This window comes from Nycticebus coucang, chromosome 2 (genome assembly GCF_027406575.1).
Source record: "Nycticebus coucang isolate mNycCou1 chromosome 2, mNycCou1.pri, whole genome shotgun sequence".
Taxonomy (NCBI): Eukaryota; Metazoa; Chordata; class Mammalia; order Primates; family Lorisidae; genus Nycticebus; species Nycticebus coucang.
The window spans coordinates 98,633,354-98,657,275 of NC_069781.1; the positions used below are offsets into that span (position 1 = coordinate 98,633,354).

At 39.4% G+C, this 23,922-nt stretch overlaps 1 protein-coding gene across 1 annotated transcript in view; it reads right to left on the bottom strand.

Annotated features, from left to right (window-relative positions):
• The window catches only part of HABP4 (hyaluronan binding protein 4), a 45,970-nt gene extending 35,245 nt beyond the window's left edge, over positions 1-10,725 (bottom strand). Inside the window, exons 1-2 of the mRNA XM_053577092.1 lie at positions 10,256-10,725; positions 4,687-4,849 (exon numbers count right to left, since the gene is read on the bottom strand). Of these exons, the coding sequence (XP_053433067.1) occupies positions 4,687-4,849; positions 10,256-10,616 (524 nt within the window). The 5' untranslated portion in view covers positions 10,617-10,725. The remainder of the gene's footprint in view (positions 1-4,686; positions 4,850-10,255) is intronic.
• Between the last annotated feature and the right edge of the window lie 13,197 nt (positions 10,726-23,922).

Genomic DNA, 23,922 nt, shown 5'->3' on the forward strand with positions numbered 1-23,922 from the left:
GAATTTCTTTTGAAAATAATTTTTAAAAAATAACTTAATAATTATTTAAGTATTTATTAAATAATTTTTATTTAATTTAAATAATTTAATTAAAGATCTTCGACAATTTTTGTGGCACACCTAAGATCCTTTCACAGCACACTGCCTTACGCCATTTTTCCTTTACTCCACAGGTTTCCCCCAACACTCGATATAAGGCATTCTCTACTGCTTCTTTATAATCCCTTTACTACATAATATATACCTTTTTTATAAAGGTTGGTGAGGGCTTGGGAATCCTGTACTCCACTTAGGACGTTTTATTTGTGACAACTCATGAGCTGATGGAAAGAAAAATCACACTGAGCCAAGTACTCCGTTTACAACAATCTGGTAAGTCGTCAGGAGTAGCTGCTTTATACATAAGGGACTGAAACTCATAGAGGTGGTGCTGTTTAATGGGTTCAAAGCTTCAGTTTGGAAAGAAAAAAGTTCTGGAGATGAATGGTGGTGATGATTGCACAACACTGCAAATGTGCTTAATTAAAGCAATACTTAAAAATGATTAAAATGGAAAATCTTATGCCATAAGATTTTACTATGATTTTTAAAAAACCACTTCTTTATGGAAGATTGGGGGGGAGTTGTGTAGAGATCTGAGTAATTCTTTCAGAATAGAAGTGATTTAGGCTCAGTGCCCGTAGCACAGTAGTTATGGCGCTAGCCACATACACCGAGGCTGGCGGGTTTGAGCCCTATCTGGGCCAGCCAAATGACAACTGCAACAAAAACTGGCTGGGTGTTGTGGTGGGTGCCTGTAGTCCTAGCTACCAGGGAGGCTGAGACAGGAGAATTGCTTAAGCCCAAGGGTTTGAGGTTGCTGTGAGCTGTGATGCCAGGGCACTCTACCAAGGGTGACATGGTGGGACTCTGTCTCAAAAAAGAAAAAAAAAAAAAAAAAAGAATAGGAAGTGATTTTAAATGACCAGCAGTAAACCACAGAAGGAAGAGCCAAAATGTATCCAGAGACAGACTAATTTCCTAACAGTCTATGTTTTCAGAGTTCAACTAAGTTCATTTGGAGCATAAGGAAAATTTCCTACTGCATTAAAAACAGCAGTTGCACTCCCATTATATGTACTGATGTAGCTGATCTCTGGAGCAAAGACACACCAGGAACTAATCTTAGCACCATTTCCAGCAGTGTGTCTGTGGGAAAATGTGCTCTGCCTAAACGGAATAAGATTCCAAGTCAACTGGCTACGTCAAGAGTACTGCACACAGCATTGAAACTAGGTCTGTTTCTTCATTTATAAATCAAGAGGGTTGAATTTAGATAATCTCTCAAGATAACCAAATCCTATAATTCTGTCCAATGAACATATATAGGTGTGAAAAAATTCAAGATGACACCCTTTTTACTACCAAATGAACAAAGATCAGACTTTATCATATCCAAGTTTGGAGAAAGTGCTATGAGAAATGCTATCACAGATTATCACAGCGATAAACCAAATTGATAAGTTACGAGAATAATAATGTATCACTGTGCATCAACAGCTTTCCCAATTTTGTTTGTATGCGCAACACACAAACCATCCACCTTTGTACTGAAGCACAAGATGGGCTCTGATTTGGATACCCAACACCCAGCTGAGAACCACCGCTTTATGACCTTAACTGGGACTTGGACTTCTAGGACTCCATCATGGAAACTCCTACATATATAAACAGCTAATCGCTAGGTATTATTTATAAAGCAAAGTCCAACACTATGGGGTTGATTATGTTAAAATATATCCAAACAAGACATCACTAAGTATTGTTAGTGACGTGGAAAAGGCTTATGCATGTCAAGCGGAAAAGAAAATATAAAGTACTCAGTGTATATCCATTATCATCTTAACATCTGTCATGAATAAAAAAGAAAGGAGGAAAATAGGTCAAGTCTTAAAAATAAACCATCTCAGATGGTAAAATAGGTGGTTTTAATTTTTTAATAATTTTATTCATTTTCTAAATTGTCGAAAGTGACTATAAATTATTTTTATTAAAGATTTTATGAAACTTATGAGGAATTATCAGAAGAGTATTTTTTAACTGAGAAAAATGTCTTTTGATATCACGTAACTAAAAAATTCAAATTTTCTTGAAAGTAAAAATTCCGTACATGATTTCTAATGTGATATACTGAGAACATTATTTCTGTTATGTTCCTGCTAAAAGTACATAACTTCATTCTATGAGGCATCATCAAAAAGACTCAAATTCTGGGGTCCCTACCAAACAACTGGCCCATACTCTGCAAAAATGTTAAAGTTGGCTGGGTGCCGTGGCTCACACCTGTAATTCCTGTACTTTCGGAGGCTAAAGCAGGGGGATCTTTTGAGGCCAGGAGTTTGAGACCAGCCAGAGTAATATAGTGAGACCCCATCTCTATAAAAAATAAAAATAAAGGCTTGGTGCCTGTAGCTTAAGTGACTAAGGCACCAGCCACATACATCGGAGCTGGCAAGTTTGAATCCAGCCCGGGCGTGCCAAACAACAATGACAACTACAACCAAAAAATAGCTGGACATTGTGACGGGCACCTATAGTCCCAGCTACTTGGGAAGCTGAGGCAAGAGAATCGCTTAAGCCCAAGAATTTGAGGTTGCTGTGAGCTGTGACACCACAGCACTCTACCCAGGGTGACAGCTTGAGACTCTGTCTCAAAAAATAAATAAATAAATAAAAAATTGGCTGGAGATGGTGGTGTGCATTATAGTCTCAGCTACTTGGGAAACTGATGCAGGAGAATTCCTTGAGGCCAGGAGGTCATGACCTATAATTGTACCACTGTACTCCAGTCTGGATGAAAGAGCAAGATCCTCTCTCAAAAAAAAAAAAAAAAAGACAAATTCATAAAGATAAAACTATTTCAAATTAAAGGAGACAAATTCCATGCACATTCCTGGACTGAATTTTGAACAAGAAAACATATCTGTTTTTGTAAAAGAATATTATTAGGATGACTGGTGAAATCTGAGTAAACTCTATAGATTACATAATTTAGAGAATTAGATAACAGTACTGTATCAATGTTCATGAGTTTGATAACTGTGTCATGTTTTTAGGAAATGCATTAAAAGTATTTGGGGATAAAGGGACATACTCTCCAACAACAAGGAGAATTGTGGGGGGAATGATAAATCCAATATGGTAAAAATTTAGTATCCGGCAAATCTGGAGAAAGGGCATATGGGAATTCTCTGTAAAATTCTTATGGCTTTTCTGTAACTCTGAAATTATTTTCAAAGAACAACAACAACAACAACACCCCTACAACAATCCCATATTTCACCCTACCCCTATTTTTACATATGTGAATTATTTCACTTAATAGACCTCTTCATGTCTCATATGAAGATCTATTTTATCCATTTTAAAGACTAGTCTTGCTACTAAAAAAAAGTGACAACAGGAGTTTGTGGGTATGAACTACAATTTCCTTATCTCCACAGAACATGTCCCTGAAATGAGAAAAAAAAAAAAGCTAACTAAGTGCTTCCAAAAATATGTAGCTCTGATCCAAGAGGCTTTGAATAAGCAAGTAGTCTGTGGCCATTACACAGGAAATTTGAAGTAACGCCCTCCCCCCAAAAAACAAAAGCAGAATTAAGCCTTTGCATTTCATAACCCTCTTGTACCAACATGGTGGCAGATGTTTTAAATGCAAAACTTCCAGGTAAATAGATCTGCAGATTTGCTTAGCCCTCTCAGACTGGGCTCTGGACTTTTTTTTTTCTTTTCCCCCTTTGGTTAATAGATCTAGAGAGTATAGTTTTATAAAGTCATATTCTTTATTTAAAACTTGTAGCCAGGATCCTAAACAGAATTAGTAGTCAAGAAGTTGAAAAACTTTGGAAATAATGGCTCCCTTGATGTTTAATCTGTATACTGTTACAATATTCTCTTTGCCTTTATTTTCCTTGAAATGTGATTCACTAATTATTTCTATTTAATCTCAACTCTGAACTACATAGGTATGAAGATCAAATGAAAGCTTTAGCAACAAAGTACCCATCTTGCTAGTGCCAAGCATAAGACACATACTACTACCACCTGTGTACAGATGAGGCCAGGACACCACGCCATCCCTGAGAAGTGAGGTAAGACGGGGCACGCCCAAAGACCATCTTATATGTTACAGTACTTTCTAGAGAAGGTATGCAAGCCAGAAATTAGTATTATGTATCATATTAGGTTCTTCTTCAAATCTCATCATGCTATTCTATTGATTGACATGAGTATAGAGCTAGTTTAAATCTGGTTAGTAGTTTAAATTAGTAATGCTAAATCAAAACTGTAATTATGTCCTTAGCCCTAAATTATCTCCCTATGTCTGCAGCTTCAAAAAAAAAAAATTTAACAAGTTCAACACACTCTTATGTAGTTTTGGGAGTTTTTTTTGCAAGAGTGCTTTTCATAGTTACTAATAAACGATTCATTGTTAATTGTACAATGATTCTTCTGAACCAAGATGTAAAGTCATCTATGAGATAAATGAAAGATCCTTCATGTGTCACCTAAGTAATATGATTTGCTACTTAAATTGGCAAAACATTCCTAGGAATGGCACCATGCAAAGGTCACAAAGGCTATTAGTTTTCTGAAAACCCTCTGGTTCCTCCACCCTCATGGCTGAGGACTGACTGCAGCACATACTTTTCATCTGTGAACTTCTCAGCTGTAAAGTCCGCCTGCCTCTCGGTCTCATAGGGTCGATATTCCCTGTAGGATCGCCGCTCGGCTCTATCAAGCGTCACCTCTGTGCCCCGGCTGTCATTCCATCCTTGCTGTTCCCCTCTTCTAGGAGTTCGCTTCTGGCCTGCCAGCGGAAAATCAAAGCAGAATGCTGGAACACAAATGTCTGGGACAACACAATGGTAAACTTTAAAGGTACTTTTCAATGTTATTTTTCTAGAAATCAGGAAAATTTGGATAATATAAGAGAAGGAAAAAGTTGGTAATAAATACTACTACCCACAGTCTACTACTTTTTAATAAAACTTTATTATTAAACACGCTTCCCCTATGTACTGGAAAAGTATAAGATAAACTATATAAACTCACCTTTAATTACACAGACATCTCTTAATAACTATAACAGCCATAGATATATTTTACTAAATAAACTACATTTCATAAAAGCAGCTATACCAAAACATGGTAGGTAAGCCTGATCTAGAAAATCAAAAAATACATACCCTGCATTTCAGATTATACTCTTAGAAACTCAACTGCACATAAAACAAAGGCACTTACACCTTGTCCTCAGCTACTAAGATATTTGTTTTATTTTTTATTAAATCACAGCTGTGTACATTAATGAAATCATGGGGTACAATGTGCTGGTTTTATATACAATTTGAAATATTCTCATCAAATTGGTTAACATAGCCTTCACGGCATTTTCTTAGTTATGGTGTTAAGACATTTACATTCTACATTTAGTAAATTTCACATGTACCCTTGTAAGATGCACCAGAGGTGTGGTCCCACCAATTACCCTCCATCCATCCATTCTTCTCCCTTCCCTCCCCTCCTTCTCCCCTTTCCCCATATTCTTGGGCTATAATTGGGTTATAGCTCTCATATGAAAGCCATAAATTGGTTTCACAGTAGGGCTGAGTACATTGGATACTTTTTCTTCCATTCTTGAGATACTTTGCTAAGATGTTCCAGCTCCATCCATGTGAACATGAAAGAGGTAAAGTCTCCAACTTTCTTTAAGGCTGCATAATATCCCATGGTATACATGTACTACAATTAATTAATCCATTCGTGGGTTGATGGGCACTTGGGCTTCTTCTGTGACTTAGCAATTATGAATTGGGCTGCACAAAATATTCTAGTACAAATATCTTTGTTATAATGTGATTTTTGGTCTTCTGGGTATATACCTAGTAGAGGAATTGTAGGATGGAATGGCAGGTCTATTTTTAGATCTCTAAGTGTTCTCCAAACATCTTTCCAAAAGGAACATATTAGTTTGCATTCCCACCAGCAGTGTAGAAGTGTTCCCTTTTCTTTATATCCATGCCAACATCTCTGGTTTTGGGATTTTGTGATGTGGGCTAATCTTACTGGAGTTAGATGACATCTTAAAGTAGTTTCTGATGATTAAGAAACTACTCTGATGATTAAGAATGATAAGCATTTTTTCTTATGTCTGTGGGCCATGCGCCTGTCTTCTTGAGAGAAGTTTTTCTTCAAGTCCCTTGCCCAGCCTGAGATGGGATCACTTGTTCTTTTCTTGCTAATACATTTGAGTTCTCTGTGGATTCTGGTTATTAAACCTTTGTCAGAGACATAACCTGCAAATATCTTCTCCCATTCTGAGGGCTGTGTGCTTGCTTTACTTACTGTGTTCTTGGCTGTCCAGATAAGATGTTTGTTTTTAAACAGTTTGTACTGTATATTGTTTTATTTTGAAAATAGATTTTCCTGCTCTTTGATGGTATTTACACATTTTGTGATCCTACTTCTCACATATGAGCCCAAACTGTTATTTGCCAACTCACCCAAGGTACTCAAAGAGCCCTTGAGTCCACTGAGTGTCGAGCATTGAGGTGTGGCAGGGGCAGGGTGCTGGTACCACTGTAGTCTTGTCTTTTCCTCCTCTCATCTTACTTTACTCCCCTCTAGTTTTATTTGATGTTTGAAAAATTTTAAACAAAGTCTTTTTTTGAAACCATCTCATGTTTAGTAAAAATGTTGTGGAGAACTTCACTTCTTAAATAATTTTCTAAAAACGTTTATATTTTTGGTATACATTTAAAAGATCTCCTCTCAAATACTAAATGCAACTTTTACTACAGTAGCTTCAATTTTTCTTCGCATAAACTACCCTCACATTAGTTGTATAGCTATAAAGTATTAAATTCGCTTAAATGAGTGGGTAAATTTTTTAACTGCTAAATTCTTCTCCCACTTAAGACACAAATGTGATTTGTAAGGAATATATGTACATATATGCATTTTTCTTTTTTCTCATTTAATATTTCCTACCTGAACTTCTGGTATTTTAAAGCACAAATCACGTTGATGACATCACCAACATAAATTGTATAATTTATTCCTTGTTTGAAAATCAGCACAAAAGACTTGAGTCCAATATACCATAATTTTAACATCCTATAACCTAGAGATATTTAAATCCAATTTGTATCCTGTAGTGAGGTCACAATCTGAACTTGTGACACGCTTAGGATATGGGAAAGATATTATAAGTAGAGCATCAAGCCAGTGACTGACATTGCACCCACTTGCCTAGGAATATGCAATGTCAGATGTGCAGGCACATACGCTAAGAGATAAAAATTGGAAAAGGTATTCAAACTATAAGGTAGAAAAAAATCATTATGAAAGTTAATTATCTAACAAGTTGAAAAATATGATAGATCATGACATAACAGTCATCAGGAAACCTGTCAACAGTAACAACACTTTTCCATACTTTTACTTCGGTGTAAAAGAATCTGTTAATACAACTTCAGATTTCCTGTTTACAACCCATAGTTTAAAGAAAATATTTTAAGATAAATAAATAACGCTTTCACTCTCTCCATTCTATACATATAGAATTATTCTGGTGCTTATCCCATTTTCTTTCTGATTCCTCTAGGTTAAATTTGGAACTCACCATTTAAAACTTAAAATATGACATTTACTGTACACTTTATATTAAAGCCTCTTGGAATTCTGAACACAAGTTAAATACGACTGCCTACTTATTAGAATTATCAGTACCTTGCAAACATTTCGTTCTCCATCAAAACCCCCCAAATGCAAAGACAATAAGTGTCCAATTTTTTCCCCATAATTTAGTACTAAAAGATCAAGATTGCAACTAACCTAGCTTGCTGTTCTGTGCTGCATCAGCAGCTTCAAGTGGACAATGCAAACACTGCATTTCACTAGCCCTTTCCAATAAAAGACTGGCACATGCAGCTTGATCACTGATCTAAACCAAGTCCATACAAAGAAAAAGAATATAATAAAATTTATAATAAGATTTCCTACAAAACAAAGTTGAGGTTTGGCTGAAAGCCGATAGCTCTGAAAGACTAGAAAAAGCAAAGCTGAAACAGCCTCTGATTAATTCAAGAATGAATTCACTGAGCAAAATTCACCCAAGAGTTTACTCTATTGTTGGACAGTCAGACATTAAAAACCTGTTTCCAGGGAAAAATCTTAGGATTTCCATTTTCTTTTTGGATTAATAAATGTTTCTATTATATGTTAAACACGTTTTTGTCTATACTAAGCATTCACTTGTAGAATTCTAATTAAAAATTTTTGAGTTTTAGAAAACCACAGTCCTTCATATTAATTAGGGCTACAAAACCTTGAGAGAGCAGGTAACAAACCTATTACAGATAATTTTAGCACAGGAACTACATAAATGGAAAATAATGAGCTGTCTGTTCCTGAAATAACACATACTTAAAGAATCAGAATGACAAAATTTCCATTCTAACTAGAAAATCAACTAAATATCTTTAGATTTCAAAAGCCAGATTAGGTGGACTGCAAAAAAAGTCACAGAAAAAAGTTATATGTATACTAAGCTTCCAATGTCAAGTGCAAGAATCAGTTTGCAACCTGGTTATATCATGTAAATTTAGAGGGAAAAAAAGGCTCTATGCACTTACATATATGTATAAACACAAAATGTTAACAGCAGGAAAAAGAGGCTCTTCATACATTTCAGAATTGTCTAAAATTTTTATAGCAAAAATACATGACATTTTTAATTTTAAAAGGCTAAAAATCAATACATTACCAGCACTAACTGTAGTTTCTTCTAAAGGATGGACTACATATGTATTTTCATTTGTTAAAAAAGAGAGAAAAAAAGCTTAGTCCTCCACAATCTTTTATTAGCATTATATTTATCCAAAAAATTTTAAGAGAAAAACAAAGAAAGCAATACAAAATTCATAGTATCTCAAGTCTGTTTAGATAGGCTCATAAATGAACTGCCTATTAGGTGTCTTGAGATGTCCAATAGCATTTTTAATAATTTTCAACATCTCTTTTGCAGTGACTTGATTTTGATTCTCAAGTAATGACTCTGGATTTAACTTTTTGCAAAGGTAAGCGTTACCTAGTTGTACATGTCAAAGCCCCAATACTTAATACCACGAGGTGTTTTCTTAGGGCTGGGATGCACGAATTTTATCAAACAAGTAACAATCCCCCAAAAGCTGAGCTCAATACACTGCCAAACGTTGGCTAGAGAAGTCAAACTGTATATCCTGATCATATAACACTCTGCAAACCTTAAGACCACTACCTTATTTCAGGAAAACAGGAAACACAGGTGAGGTGTTGCTGACTATGCCACTGACAGTAGTTCCGGTGAGAGCAATGAACTCTGAAGTACCTGCCCTGGACACAGACAGTACACCAAGCTGAACTTGGGGCCGTTCTTGCTAAACAAGGAGTAGGGGAACTTTTAATATTCTTGTTAGAAACGTTAAAAACGCTTTTCTTGAAGCACCCTTGAGTTACGCATGCCATCATTATTACACGGTGTACTGAAATACGACGCCGGCTGACTACTGGGAGTTCGTACCGGGAAGGAGCGAAGGCTCTCCACTCGGCCCGACGTCACAAGCCGCCCAGCGGTCGCCCTTCCCTCCATCACAGAGGCCCAGAGCCCCCGACCCCGGTGCGATTCTCCGCACAGCCCGGGGTCTTGTCACCATCCCTGAGGCCAGGGGCGCCCTCCCTCCTTCCCATCACGCTTCTCCGTTTGTCTCTCGACCAGAATCTTGCAAAGGTTGGGCTGGAGGATGGAGAAGGTCCCTTCTCCATCAGATCTGATGGATCTGAGAGCGCTGGGGCAACGACCTCAGTTTCTCCGCCCCCACGCACGCCACCCCAGCAATAGCCCTCAACTTTGTCCAACTTGTTGTAAAGGCCCAGGTTCAGAGTTTTGAGACCTCCTCTAACTCCAAGCCTGCACTCCCCATCCCCGGAACGGAACGGGAAAGGCAGGAAGAGGCGTGAACCCCTGCCTCTCTTTTCCTACCTGCCTTGGCCACAAGGACCCTCAACTCACCAACTCTTCCAGAGCCCTCTCCCCTTTCTGGAACTGGTTCCAGTGGCCCCAGTCTCATAGAGGGTTGGAGCTGAGGGGCGGCAAAGAAGGGTTGACCTTCGTGACCTCGTTCTCCTCCCCCTCCCACTTGGGGTGCCCGGGTGCCTGGCGGGACGTGCGTACCGGGCGGCTGTGGGCCGCCCCCGGGGCTGTCCGGCTGCTGCGCGCCCGGGGCCGGGAGGCTCTTGCGCTCCTTCTGGGACTCCCTCCGGCAGCCGCCCGCGCCGGGTCTGTGCCCAGAGGCCCCGGCTGGGCTCCTGCCGCCGCGGCTGCTGGCTCCTGCCGCCGCCGCCGCTGCCTCGTCGCGCCTCTTGCGCTGCAGCTGCTGCTGGCGCCGGCGCTCGGCCTCGCGCAGGATGTCGAACGGGTCCGACTCGTCGTCCAGCAGCTGGTGGAAGCGGTTGGCCACGACGCAGCCGAAACTCTCCTGCATCGCGGCGCCGGCGGCGGCCGCGGCCACGGGACTCCCCAGAGCACCCTTCATGCCGCCGCGGGCAGCCGGAGCGAGCGTATCTCAGCGAAGCCGGCGGCGAGGACCCATCCCACCCGCCTCCGCCACGGCCTTCCCTGCCCGACCCGGTCTGGTCCCTCCGGGCACCCGCCCCCGCGCTGCCGCAGCCGCCGCCACCGCCCGCCCAGCTGCGCCAGACAGCCAATCAGTGCTCGTAGATACGCCCCCATTCCTGGACGACATCCCTGCAGAGCCAATCACCTGCCAGATGCTGCTACGTCACACGACCTCTGTGCCACTCCCCCTCCGACTCAGCAGGGAGGGGCAGGGCCCAAGGGGCGGAGCTACCGGCTGGAGAAACTAGTCTTGTGGTCCAGGCAGCTCCAACTTGTGGATGGGTAGCGGCCATTATGTGGGTTCTCTCTGGGGCTGGTTCCATATTCGTTATCGACCACTCTTCTTTGAAGCTTATATATACAATTAGCCGTTAAACAGCTATATGTTGAGCATTTACTATGTGCTAGGCGTTATGTTGTAGGAGGTACTACCTCCGTGTTTTCATGGATCGTATTCTGCAGACAGAACAAGTGCCCCGACTGCCCAGAGTTCCCCACGAGCCTGAAGCAGAGTGACCTGAACTGATTAGAACGTGACAGTTAAGCTGAGAAAAAGCGGTGAAAACAGGCTGGAGGGAGGCAAGCGCAGAAGTCTTGAAGTTGGATGAAATACAAGCCATTGGAGTTAAAGGAAAAGCAATGTAAGTGGAATGCAAAAAATTAGGGAGTACTCTATTTTTGCAATTATTCTGGAAGCAGTGGGAAGCAAGTTTTAAGCATAAGCAGCCTTGTATGTGAAAAGGATACTCTAGCTGCATTGTGGAGGAATAGTTTGGAGGAAGGTCAAAATGGATGCTGGGGGACCAAACAGAAGATTGATGTAAAACTCCAAGGAAGAGTCAATGATAATGACTTGAACTAGGGTGATGTCGGTGGAGGTGAATGGATTCAAGGAGGTCATGAGGCACTAGGTATGGGTGATGAAGAAGAAAAAAGTATAATGACTTTTACTTTCCTGGCTCGAGCATCTGAACAGTAGTGCTTAGTCACAGACATAGAGCACTGAAGAGACCAGGTTGAAGAGAATCATGAGTTCAGTCTTGAACATGCCGAGGTTTGTGGGGTTTTGTTTTGTTTGTACTTTTGAGATATTCAGTTAGGACCTGGAGCTCAGAGGATAATGCTGGACTGGATTTCCTCCAGGAAATTTTGCTTGGGCACTGGTGCAGACTCTCTTGGCAGCCTATTCTATAGCCATTCTCTTTCTGTTACATTTTTCCAGAACCTATATTTTGTTCAGGCATGAGGTGGCTGTATATTTCAGGGGAAGTCTTAAACTTAATCTTTTTTCTTTATTTATTTTTTTGAGACATAGTCTCACTTTGTCACCCTTGGTAAAGTGCCTTGGTGTCATAGCTGACGGCAACCTCAAACTCTTGGACTTAAGCAATTCTCTTGCCTTAGCCTTCTCAGTAGGTGGGATTACTGGCACCCACCACCACACCCAGCTATTTTTTCAGAGATGGGGTTTTGCTCTTGCTCAGGCTGGTCTCGAAACTCCTGTGCTCAAGTAATCCACTGGCCTCAGCATCCCAAAGTGCTAGGATTACAGGCGCTGATTAATCTTAAATCATTCATTGTACTTAATTCCATTCTCTTGCCAGTGATTGATGTAGTAATAGTCTGTGAAGAAAATTCAGCAGAATTGATCTGCACAAAAGTATTCCTGGAAACTTTTTCTTGTACCTAAAGTGGGATAGAGAAAGGTCTCTTCATTTTTGTTCTTTGGTCCTTGTTATGTGAGAGGGATATGGTGCCTAGAGTTGTCGCTCCTTATTGTGAGCATGAAGATAGTGGATCAGAAGGATGGAGAAAACCTAGAACTTTAACGTTGTTGAGCTGCCACATTGACCCACTTGAACCTCCCTACCTCAGAGATGATATATGCCATTTTTGTTTAATCTATTCTTGTGTATGTTTCTTGAATCCAAAAGCATTCTTGTTAGAGCGTCTTGCTCAAGTACTTCATGACCAGCTTTTATTTTCCTTTAGTAGCAAATAGAAAAAGAATTCTTAAAAAATTTTTTTTCCTTATGTTATTTTGAGACAGAGTCTCACTCTGTTGCCCAGGCTAGAGTGCCATGAAGTCAGGCTAGCTCACAAAAACCTCAGACTCCTGGGTTCAAGCAATTCTCCTTCCTCAGCTTCAAAAGTACAGGGACTAGGGCGGCGCCTGTGGCTCAGTGAGTAGGGCACCGGCCCCATATGCCGAGGGTGGCGGGTTCAAGCCCAGCCCCGGCCAAACTGCAACAAAAAATAGCCGGGCGTTGTGGCAGGCGCCTGTAGTCCCAGCTGCTCAGGAGGCTGAGGCAAGAGAATCGCGGAAGCCCAGGAGTTAGAGGTTGCTGTGAGCCGTGTGACGCCACGGCACTCTACCCGAGGGCGGTACAGTGAGACTCTGTCTCTACAAAAAAAAAAAAGTACAGGGACTACAGTTGCCTGCCACAATACCCAACTGATGAAAAAGGAAGTCTTAATCATAATTGGTGTGATGTTTGTGTTTTATTCACTTAATCGATTTTCTGTCATTCCTGAGGAGGACAGGGATGATGCCTGTCTTATTCATTGCAATTCATACTCTAAGTGCTTGGCATTCTAGACAACTGTACAGTAAATTTTCAGTGAATATTTGTTGAAGAACTGAAGAATTTAAAATATCTGAGTCAGCAAAGATTAATGCTTGTATTTTCTACCCAAAAGAATTAAAAGCCTGTTCCAACAAAAGCTTGTGTGTAAGTGTTTGTAGCAGCACTGTTCACTATAGCCAGAAGATAGAAACAACAAAAATATATATTACCTGATGAATAGATAAAATATGATACAATGGATTATTATTTGGCCATATAAAGGAATGAAGTATGTGTTACAACATGGATAAACCTTGAAAACATTATTTTAAATTAAAGAAGACTGACACAAAAGGTTACATATGGTATGATTCCATTTCTATGAAAGGTTCAGAATCCATAGAGACTGAAAGCAGATTAGCGATTGCCAGGGTGGGATACAGAGACTTTAATGAGCATGGGGGTTTTGTGTTGGTGCAATCAAAATGTTCTGGAACTAGATAGTGTGATAGTAGCACAAAATTGTGAATTTACTAAGTGTCACTCCGTTGTATAATTTTAAATTATGAAAATAATAATGCATCTTTTACCATGCTTTCGAAAAACAGAAACAAATCATCTATTTTGGAGTCAGACCAAGGTTTCAGTCCTGCCTCTGGCACTCATTAATTTTGTGACCTTGGACATGTTCCTTATTTCTGTGCCTCAGTGTTCTTATCTGTAATATGGACAGAATAATGGCCCCTACCTCAAAGGGTTATTATTATACCTGCGTAAGGTAATGCATATGAAGTGTTCAGCACAGTACCTGGAACAGAGTAAATCCACAGCAAAAGTCATTGTTATTATCATCATTATTAGTATCATCATCATTTTAAATCAGTCTTCAGAACAGGTAAAATCATAAAAGGTCCTTGTCACAAGGTAAAGAAATTTCCAAAAATTCTTAACAAACCAGAAACAACATGTGCACCAGAGACCACATTGTGATCTCTGATCACTGCTCTGAACAAAGTTGTCTTTGGCATCTTTAAGCTGTTCATAGGCAACCACAACACCAAGGAGTCATTACCACTTGAAAGAATGGCCTATTTTCCTCCTACTGGACATCTGGAGTCAGCCCACTCTCCTATTTTCTACCTGTTTTCCTTCCAGGGTAGCCAACTATTGGGAGTCCTGGCTTAAAGCATACTCAGAGCTCTGCTCCTAATTCCTAAATCACAAATGCCCAGAAGAGTTGTTAAGTGAACCAATTCTGGTTGCTTCAGGATTAAGAACATCTTTGGAACCACTGAAACAGAAGTGAGTAATCTGTAGCATATATTAGCTGGTGATAAGTTTTTTATGTGGCTGTTGATTACCGCAGAATTTACTGATGGTGACTTACTAAACAAACCCATATTTTTTACTGACAATTTTTCTGCTGGGAGATTGTGTCCTTAAATGCATTCCTAAAATACAATTCCATCACATTGACATGAGTTATTCACCACGTTGTATTTAATGAGGTCAGTTTAATAAACTGATCTTTGTAATAATCTGAGATACGAAAACAATCTACAGTAATTATAATATCAAGTAGAAACACACACACAACCATATAGCATAGGGAATTAAAGGACATCAAAAAAACAAAGTGTGGATGCTAAATAATACCAGCAGCCTTTCCTTGGTCATTTTATAATTCTAGTTTGTTACCAGCAATGGAAATTCAGTGAAGCTTACTGGATATAAAATGTAAATTACCTTGAATTTCTTAACAGAAGAGTTCCATTAGGAATAATAAACTATGCTAAAATCTTCCATATTGACTTAAAATTCACAGAACACTCAATTGAAAAATTAAAAATCTGTATCTTCATTACTTTCAACTATTTGCAGAGAGCAACATTTGGTGAGGACCAAGGTGGGGGGCGAGGCAAGGCTGTAATGGATGTGAGTTCTTACTAAATGCCAAAAAACTGCATTCTACCTACTTTGTTTTGCCAGCAAATTACTAACTCTTTGCTTACCCTTTTCCTCTCTAAAATTAGTATGATTATAATCTGTCTTGTTTTCCTCAAAAGGTCGAAGGGAAAACAAAATCAAAGAAGTCAATTGGATTGGGGTAAACCGTATCAGGATATCAGGACCCAATCTTTCTCTCTCTCTTTCTCTCCCTCTCTCCCTCCTCATCTCTTTGCTATATTTTTTGTTGTGTTGGCTTCACTTTTACCGGTCTCTCTCCATGGATGGCTCCAGTATGTATTTTAAGTCCTGGAGTTCTAACATCACAGGAAAAGAAAGAGAATTTTAATTTCAACATGTGTACAGAAGTCCCAGAATTGAACCACTGGCCTGTCTTGGGCACACGTATGCTGCTGAACCAGTTGCTGTAGTGCAGGGAATTGAATTCTCAGATCAGCCATGCCCAGTCTGAGCTGGAGTGTGACTGTAGTCAGCCACCCTTGAACCAGTGGGACTGAGAGTAGAGGGGCAGTTTCAGAGGAGAATAAGTACAGGCTGGGCAGGTAACAAATAGAATCCCTCACAAGTGATGATTAGCATGAACATGTTATTGGTATGCCTCTTATGAACTGTGATAAAATGTTTTGTCCTTATTTCTCCTCAGGCCAGAAATCATGTCAAATTCGTTTGTGGATACCTTCTTTCTCTTCTTTCCAGACATCAGTGCCTGGAAAGCCACCTTTCATTCAACACGTATGTTTTTTTGATGAATGAATTTCTTGTTGTAGAGATATGCTCACGACGAATAATTTTGTGAGTGTTCAAAATCAAAATGCAACAAATTAATTGTAGATGAGAAGTTCATAAATGAATGTTACATGATCAGATAGATGTGATACTATTTCTTTTATTGCCAATATTATTTTACATATCTTCTGATAATCATAGCTGAATCTTATATAGCGCTTCTTAGGTGTCAGAATTTTCCATCTGTTCATTTAACCTTTATGAGAATCTGATGAAGTAGATGCCTTGACAGTCCCATGTACCAGTAAGGGGGAGCTAGGCACATGAACGCGGGCAGTCTGTATGGAGTCCATAGTCCATACCATTATGCTTTACTATTAGGTACTGAGCTAAACCTGGGATGTAAGCAGGACAAAGTCTTCCATTTTAAAGACTGTGCAAGCAGGAGGCAGACATTATGTATATATATACACGTGTAAAGAAAGTACTAGTTCTCAGCACAGCCCTAAGGGGAGCCGTGTGATGGTTCTTATCACTAATAGAAATTGTGTGAAGGAGTGCTTACTTACTAAGGCTGGAGTGGGGGCAAAGTGGTATACTTAGAACCCACCAATATCATATTATGTGGCGAATGCTTTACTATATTCATACTAAGGCTGGACTAATGCTGAAATAAGACTGACTGGTCTTAGGCTTAGATTATATTTCAGAAATGGGATCAAAACTAAGCTAACACCTCACTTATCTAAGGATAGTCTATGGACTAGCAACTTCCACATCACCTCAGAACTTTCTACAAATGCAGAATTTCAGCCCCACCCTGGAGCTACTGAATCAAAATGTACTTTTTATGAGATTCTTAGGAGATGCCTGAACACAGTAAAATTGGAGCTAAAATAAAAATACAAAATCAACAATTGGATCTGTCAGTATCATCTGATGAATCCTTATTGTCATTAGTAGCTGAAGGAGTTTGCATTTATCTGGCAGCCTGGACATTCAGATGTTCAGCCTGAGATCCTGGCACATGATTAGAAAAGATAGCCAAGGCTATGTTAACCACTGTGATAAAAATGTGTCAAATGGTTTATAAAGTGAGTGTATGATGCCCCATAATCATATCATTGTATACAGTTATGATTTAATAAAAAAATTAAAAAAAAAAAAAGAAAAGATAGCCTGAGCACCAAAGAGGGACAGAGATTCCATAGGCCCATGCTTTCTGGGGCTCCTGGCTATCCTGCTGAGTGGGGTGGAAAGGTGGAAAAAGCAGAAGCCTACCAGGCAGTGGAAGGAAAAACCACTTGGGGCCAGGCAGTGGAGTATCAGTGAGTTCTCTAGGAGCCTAGTGAGCAAGCCACCCCTGGAATAGGAGGAGACTAGTACTCTGTGCCGACAGGGCTTGACATCCCTGCTGCTGGCAAAGGAAAACTAAAAGGTTCACATTTATTAAGAGCAGGCAACGAAGGATGAATTTGGAATTGGCAGGCAATACCTTAATAACTGGTACACTAGGATGCATTTAAACAGTTTTGGTGTGTGTGTGTATATTACCATTTTGGTATTTCCCATTTTTCCCATTCTCAACCATGTTGCTATGAGTGACTGTAGGCATACAGATTCTCACACTTCGATGATTATTACATGAGAATTTGCAATTGCAGAGAGGGACATGAGAAGATTTGCATCCCATTCTAGTGTTAATCTAAGTAAGTCCTGGGCTGAAGTTTGCTGGTGAAAACATAGAAATCAGCAGCTGCCCAGATTACTTAGGGATGGCCAAGGGCCTTATTGGGAGTTGGGCACTGTTGCTTTTTTAAGATTTCTTGCAACTATCAGGAAAAATACCTATTTAATAACTCTTCATCTAACATTTCTGAACTGTCATTGAAGCCCAAGCTCATAGCCATCCAGGTCTCTCCCAGGATAATATACCCCTCACTCCATCACCTGCAGGACCATCATAGCTCTTTCAAATCTTTATTTGGCACTTGAGGACCCTATTTTTCACCCTTGGGAATATTTCTTTATTTGTTATGTGCTATGAGAAACATGTATAGGTGTTTGTAAACAGAAGCTGAAGGGCTTGAAGGCCTTGTTTTCTGCATGGAATGCTTATCCTACTTTCTTTTCTCCCTTTGCCCTCATCACATTTCCACCCAGAAATCCCTTCAATTCAGCCTATGGGTGGTCACTTCTTGAAGACATACTTTAATCCATTCATCCGCTAAGTACCCACATTATGCCAGACAATCCTTACAAGGATCCTGAAGAACAGATGCTGTTGTCACCACTTCGTACACATGGAAACTATGGGTAAAAGCCTGAACAATGTTAAGGTCACAGAGCTTTAGGTACTAAAGCTTGACTGTGATACAAGATTCCCCAGTGGAAGCCCAAAGTATGGCCCTATTTTAGAAAATATTGTAATTAGTCAAAGGAGTAAAAGCCCAGTAGGCTTTTGTCCTGGCTCAAAAGGCCTCACCGTGCCCTGTACTCTCTGGTTTGATGTGAGCTTCCTCCAGTGACCCTTCTCATGGTCACCTGAACACCTGTTCACACATACATAGGCTCTTACATAAGTCTTTGTTCCTCAAGGCACCTTTGTCTTTGGAGTGCTTGATCCAGCCAGGTGTCATGAGTCAAGGGACAGTGGTTTCTGCCAAGGGTTCAGGCCCTTCCCACATGGAACATCTCTTAGAGATGTTAGCTGGCAGAGAGTACCAACAAGCTGTGAAGGTTTCACCAACCTCCCCTGAGCATTGATTAGGCAGTAGTAAAGGATGGGGACCACCCACCTATGTCTTCGATTATTGCTTCCCAGAAAAGCTGCCCATCATTTAATTTGTTATTTATATATTTTGAGCAATTTCAAATTTACATAGAACACACACACAAAAACGTGCACAAAGACCCTGAAACATCATCACAATATGTGACCAAGACAATCCTCAAAACAGGCCCCTCTCCCCACAATTATTATTAAAGATTTGGCATGTTGTTTGTATTGTATTTCCAAAAATTTTTTTTCTTTTTCTTTTATTTATTCACTTTTATTTCAGATTAACATAAGGGTACATTGTTTGCATTTTTTTTTTATTGTTGGGGATTCATTGAGGGTACAATAAACCAGATTACACTGATTGCATTTGGTAGGCAAAGTCCCTCTTGCAATTGTGTTTTGCCCCCAAAAGGTGTGGAACACACCAAGGCCCCACCCTGCTCCCTCCTTCCCTCTCTCTGCTCTTCTTTTCTTCACCCTCCCTCCTTCTTTCTCTCTCTGCTCTCCCCTTCCCCTACCCCCACTGTGACCTTAATTGTCATTAATTGTCCTAATATCAAAATTGAGTACATAGGATTCATACTTCTCCATTCTTGTGATGCTTTACTGAGAATAATGCGTTCCCCTTCCATCCAGGTTAATACAAAGAATGTAAAGTCTCAAGTTTTTTTAAAGGCTGAATAGTATTCCAGGGTGTACATATACCACAGCTTGATAATCCATTCCTGGGTTGGTGGGCATTTAGGCTGTTTCCACATTTTGGCTATTGTAAATCGAGCTGCAATAAACAGTCTAGTGCAAGTGTCCTTATGATAAAAGGATTTTCTTCTTTCTGGGCAGATGCCCAGTAATGGGATTGCGGGATCAAATGGGAGGTCTAGCTTGCGTTCTTGGAGGTTTCTCTATACTTCCTTCCAAAAAGGTTGTATTGGTTTGCAGTCCCATCAGCAGTGTAAAAGTGTTCCTTTCTCTCCACATCCATGCCAGCATCTGCAGTTTTGAGATTTTGTGATGTGGGACATTCTCACTGGGGTTAGATGATATCTCAGGGTGGTTTTGATTTGCATTTCTCTAATATATAGAGGTGATGAACATTTTTTCATGTGTTTGTTAGCCATTCGTCTGTCATCTTTAGAGAAAGTTCTATTCATGTCTCTTGCCCATTGATATATGGGATTGTTGGCTTTTTTCATGTGAATTAATTTGAGTTCTCTATAGATCCTAATTATCAAGCTTTTGTCTGATTCAAAGTATGTAAATATCCTTTCCCATTGTGGAGGTTGTCTCTTTGCTTTGGTTGTTGTCTCCTCAGCTGTACAGAAGCTTTTCAGTTTAATTAAGTCCTATTTGTTTATTTTTGTTGTTGCAATTGCCATGGCAGTCTTCTTCATGAAGTCTTTCCCCAGGCCAATATCTTCCAGTGTTTTTCCTATGCTTTCTTTGAGGATTTTTATTGTTTTATGCCTTAAATTTAAGTCCTTTATCCAGCTTGAATCAATTTTTTTTGAGTGGAGAAATGTGTGGGTCTAGTTTCAGTCTTTTGCATGTGGATATCCAGTTCTCCCAACACCATTTATTGAATAGGGAGTCTTTCCCCCAAGGGATGTTCTTGTTTGGTTTATTGAAGATTAGGTGGTTGTAAGATGTTAGTTTCATTTCCTGGTTTTCTATTCGATCCAAATGTCTATGTCTCTATTTTTGTGCCATTACCATGCTGTCTTGGCCACTATGCCTTTGTAGTACAGCCTAAAATCTTGTATGGTGATGCCCCCAGCTTTATTTTTATTATCAAGAATTGTTTTAGCTATACTTGATTTTTTTCTGGTTCCATACAAAATACAGAATCATTTTTTCCAAATCTTGAAAGTATGATATTGGTATTTTAATAGGAATGACATTGAATAGGTAGATTGCTTTGGGAAGTATACACATTTTATTTTTTATTTTTTTTTGTAGAGACAGAGTCTCACTTAACCACCCTTGGTAGAGTGCCATGATGTTACAGGACTAACAGCAACATCCAGCTCTTGGGCTTACGTGATTCTCCTGCCTCAGCCTGCTGAGCATCTGGGACTACAGGCGCCCGCCACAATGCCTGGCTATTTTTTTGTTGCAGTTTGGCCAGGGCTGGGTTTGAACCCACCACCCTTGGTATATGGGGCCAGCACCCTAATCACTGAGCCACAGGCATCACCCAGTATAGACATTTTTGACAATTTTGATTCTTCCCAACTGTGAGCATGGTAAGTTCTTCCATTTGTTAATATCCTCTGCTATTACCTTTCTGAGGATTTCATAATTTTCTTTGTAGAGGTCTTTCACCTCCTTTGTTAAGTATTTCATTTTCTTTGAAACTATGGTGAAGGGAGTTGTGTCCTTAATTAGTTCTCATCTTGGCTGTTATTGGCATATACAAAGGCTACTGACTTGTGGATGTTGATTTTATATCCTGAGACATTACTGTATTTTTTGATGACTTCCAGGAGTCTTGTGGTTGAGTCTTTGAGATTCTCTAAGTATAAGATCATGTCGTCAGCAAAGCGGGAAAGTTTGACCTCCTCTGCTCCCATTTGGATTCTCTTTATTTCCTTGTCTTGCCTAATTGTGTTGGCTAGAACTTCCAGCCAACTGGAATATTGAATATGTTGAATAGTAGGGTTGACAGATGACAACCTTGTCTGGTTCCAGTTCTAAGAGGAAAAGCTTTCAGTTTTACTCCATTCAGTAAAATATTAGCTGTGGGTTTGTCATAGATAGCTTCAATCAGTTTCAGAAATGTGCCACCTATGCCTGTATTCTTCAGTATTCTAATTAGAAAAGGATGCTGGATTTTATCCATGCTTTTCCTGCATCTATTGAGAGGATCATATGTTCTTTATTTTTGCTTCTGTTAATATGATGGATAGCGTTTATGGACTTGTGTATGTTAAACCAGCCTTGCATCCCTGGGATGAAACCTACTTGATCATGGTGTATGACTTTTTTGATGATAAGCTGTAATCTATTGGCTAGGATTTTGTTGAGAATTTTTGCATCTATATTCATTAATGAAATTGGTCTGAAATTCTCCTTTTTAGTTGGGTCTTTTCCTGGTTTTGGTATCAGGGTGATGTTTGCTTTGTAGAACGTGTTGAGGAAGATTCCTTCCTCCTCAATGTTTTGGAATAATTTCTGCAGTACAGGAATAAGCTCTTCCTTGAAGGTTTGATAGAATTTTGGTGTGAAGCCATGTGTACAAGGTCATTTTTATGTGGGAATTTTTTTATTGTTTCTGTAATCTTCGTGCTTGAAATTGGTCTGTTCAGGAGCTCTATTTCTTCCTGGCTAAGTCTAGGGAGAGGGTGTGATTCCAAATATTGATTCATTTCCTTCACATTGCCAAATTTCTGGGCATAGAGTTTCTGGTAGTGTTCAGAGATGATCTCTTGTATCTATGTGGGATCAGTTGTTATTTCCCCTTTATCATTTCTGATTGAGATTATTAGAGATTTTACTTTTCTATTTCTAGTCATTCTGGCCAAAGTTTTATCTATTCTATGTATTTTTTCAAAATATCAACTCCTTGTTTCATTAATTTTCTGAATGATTCTTTTGTTTTCAATTTCATTGACCTCTGATTTAATTTTGGATATTTCTTTTCTTCTACTATGTTTAGGCTTAGATTTTTCTTCTTTTTCCAATTCCATGAGATGGCTTGTGAGTTTGTCGATGCGCTCTCTTTCTGTGTTTCGAATGTAGGCATCTAAAGCCATAAATTTTCCTCTCAAAACTGCTTTTGCAGTATCCCACAGGTTTTGGTAGCTTGTGTCTTCATTGTTGTTATGCTCAAGAAAGTTAGTGATTTCCTGTTTCATTTCTTCCTGCACCCATCTGTCATTCAACAGAAGATTGTTTAATTTCCACGCCTTTGTGTGCAGTTGAATGTTTTTCTTAGAGTTGAGTTCCACCTTTAGTGCTTTATGGTATGAGAAGATACAAGGTAAAATTTAAATTCTTTTGATTCTGTTGAGGTTTGTTTTGTCGCCTAGGATATGATCAATTTTGGAGAATGTTCCATGGGGCGATGAGAAGAATGTATATTCTTTATCTTTGGGATGGAGTGTTCTATATACGTCTATCAAGCACAGTTGTGCTAGGGTGTCATTTAAATCTCTTATATCTTAGTTTAATTTCTGTTTAGAGGATCTGTCTAGCTCTGTAAGTGGAGTGCTAAAGTTCCCTGTTATTATGGTATTATCAGATATCATATTGCTCAGACTGACTAACGTCTGTTTCAAGAATCTGGGAACGTTTAAATTGGGTGCATAAATACTTAGAATTGAAAATTCTTCTTGTATTTTTCCCTTGACCAATATAAAGTGACCATCTTTGTCTTTTTTGACTTTAGTTACTTTAAACCCACATGTATCTGAAAATAAGATTGCAACTCCTCTTTTCTTATGAATTCCGTTTGCCTGAAAAATTGTCTTCCAACCCTTGACTCGGAGCTTGAAGTTGACTTTTGAAGCCAGGTGTGTTTCTTGCAGACAGCAAATGGATGGCTTGTGTTTTTTAATCCAGTCAGCCAATCTATGCCTCTTCAGTGGGGAATTCAAGCCATTAACATTTATTGAGATAATTGATAAGTGTGGTAGTATTCTATTCATCTTATTTTGAAAGAGTCCCTTGCTTAGTTTTATCTTTTGCTTCAGTGTGGAAGTTAGATTCTATCCTTTTATTTCTGAATTCTTACTTTACTGCTGATTCATTGTGATGGTCAGTGTGTAGAACAGGTTGAAGTATTTCCTGTAGAGCTGGTCTTGTTGTGGCAAATTTCCTCAATGTTTGTTTATCAGTAAATGATTTGATTTCTCCATCAATTTTAAAGCTTAGCTTAGCAGGATATAGAATTCTGGGCTAGAAATTGTTCTGTTTAAGTAGATAAAAGGTAGATGACCATTGTCTTCTTGCTCGGAAAGTTTCATTAGAGAAGTCTGCATTCACTCTGATGGATTTGCCCCTGTAGGTCAACTGGCGCTTACTCCTGGCCGCTTGAAGAATCGTTTCTTTTGTCTTGACTTTTGACAGGTTCATCACAATGTGCCTTGGGGAAGTTCAGTTAGAGTTGAGGTGACTTGGGGTCCAATATCTTTGCTGATATTTTGGAAATTTTCATTTATAGTATTCTCTAATATGGCTTC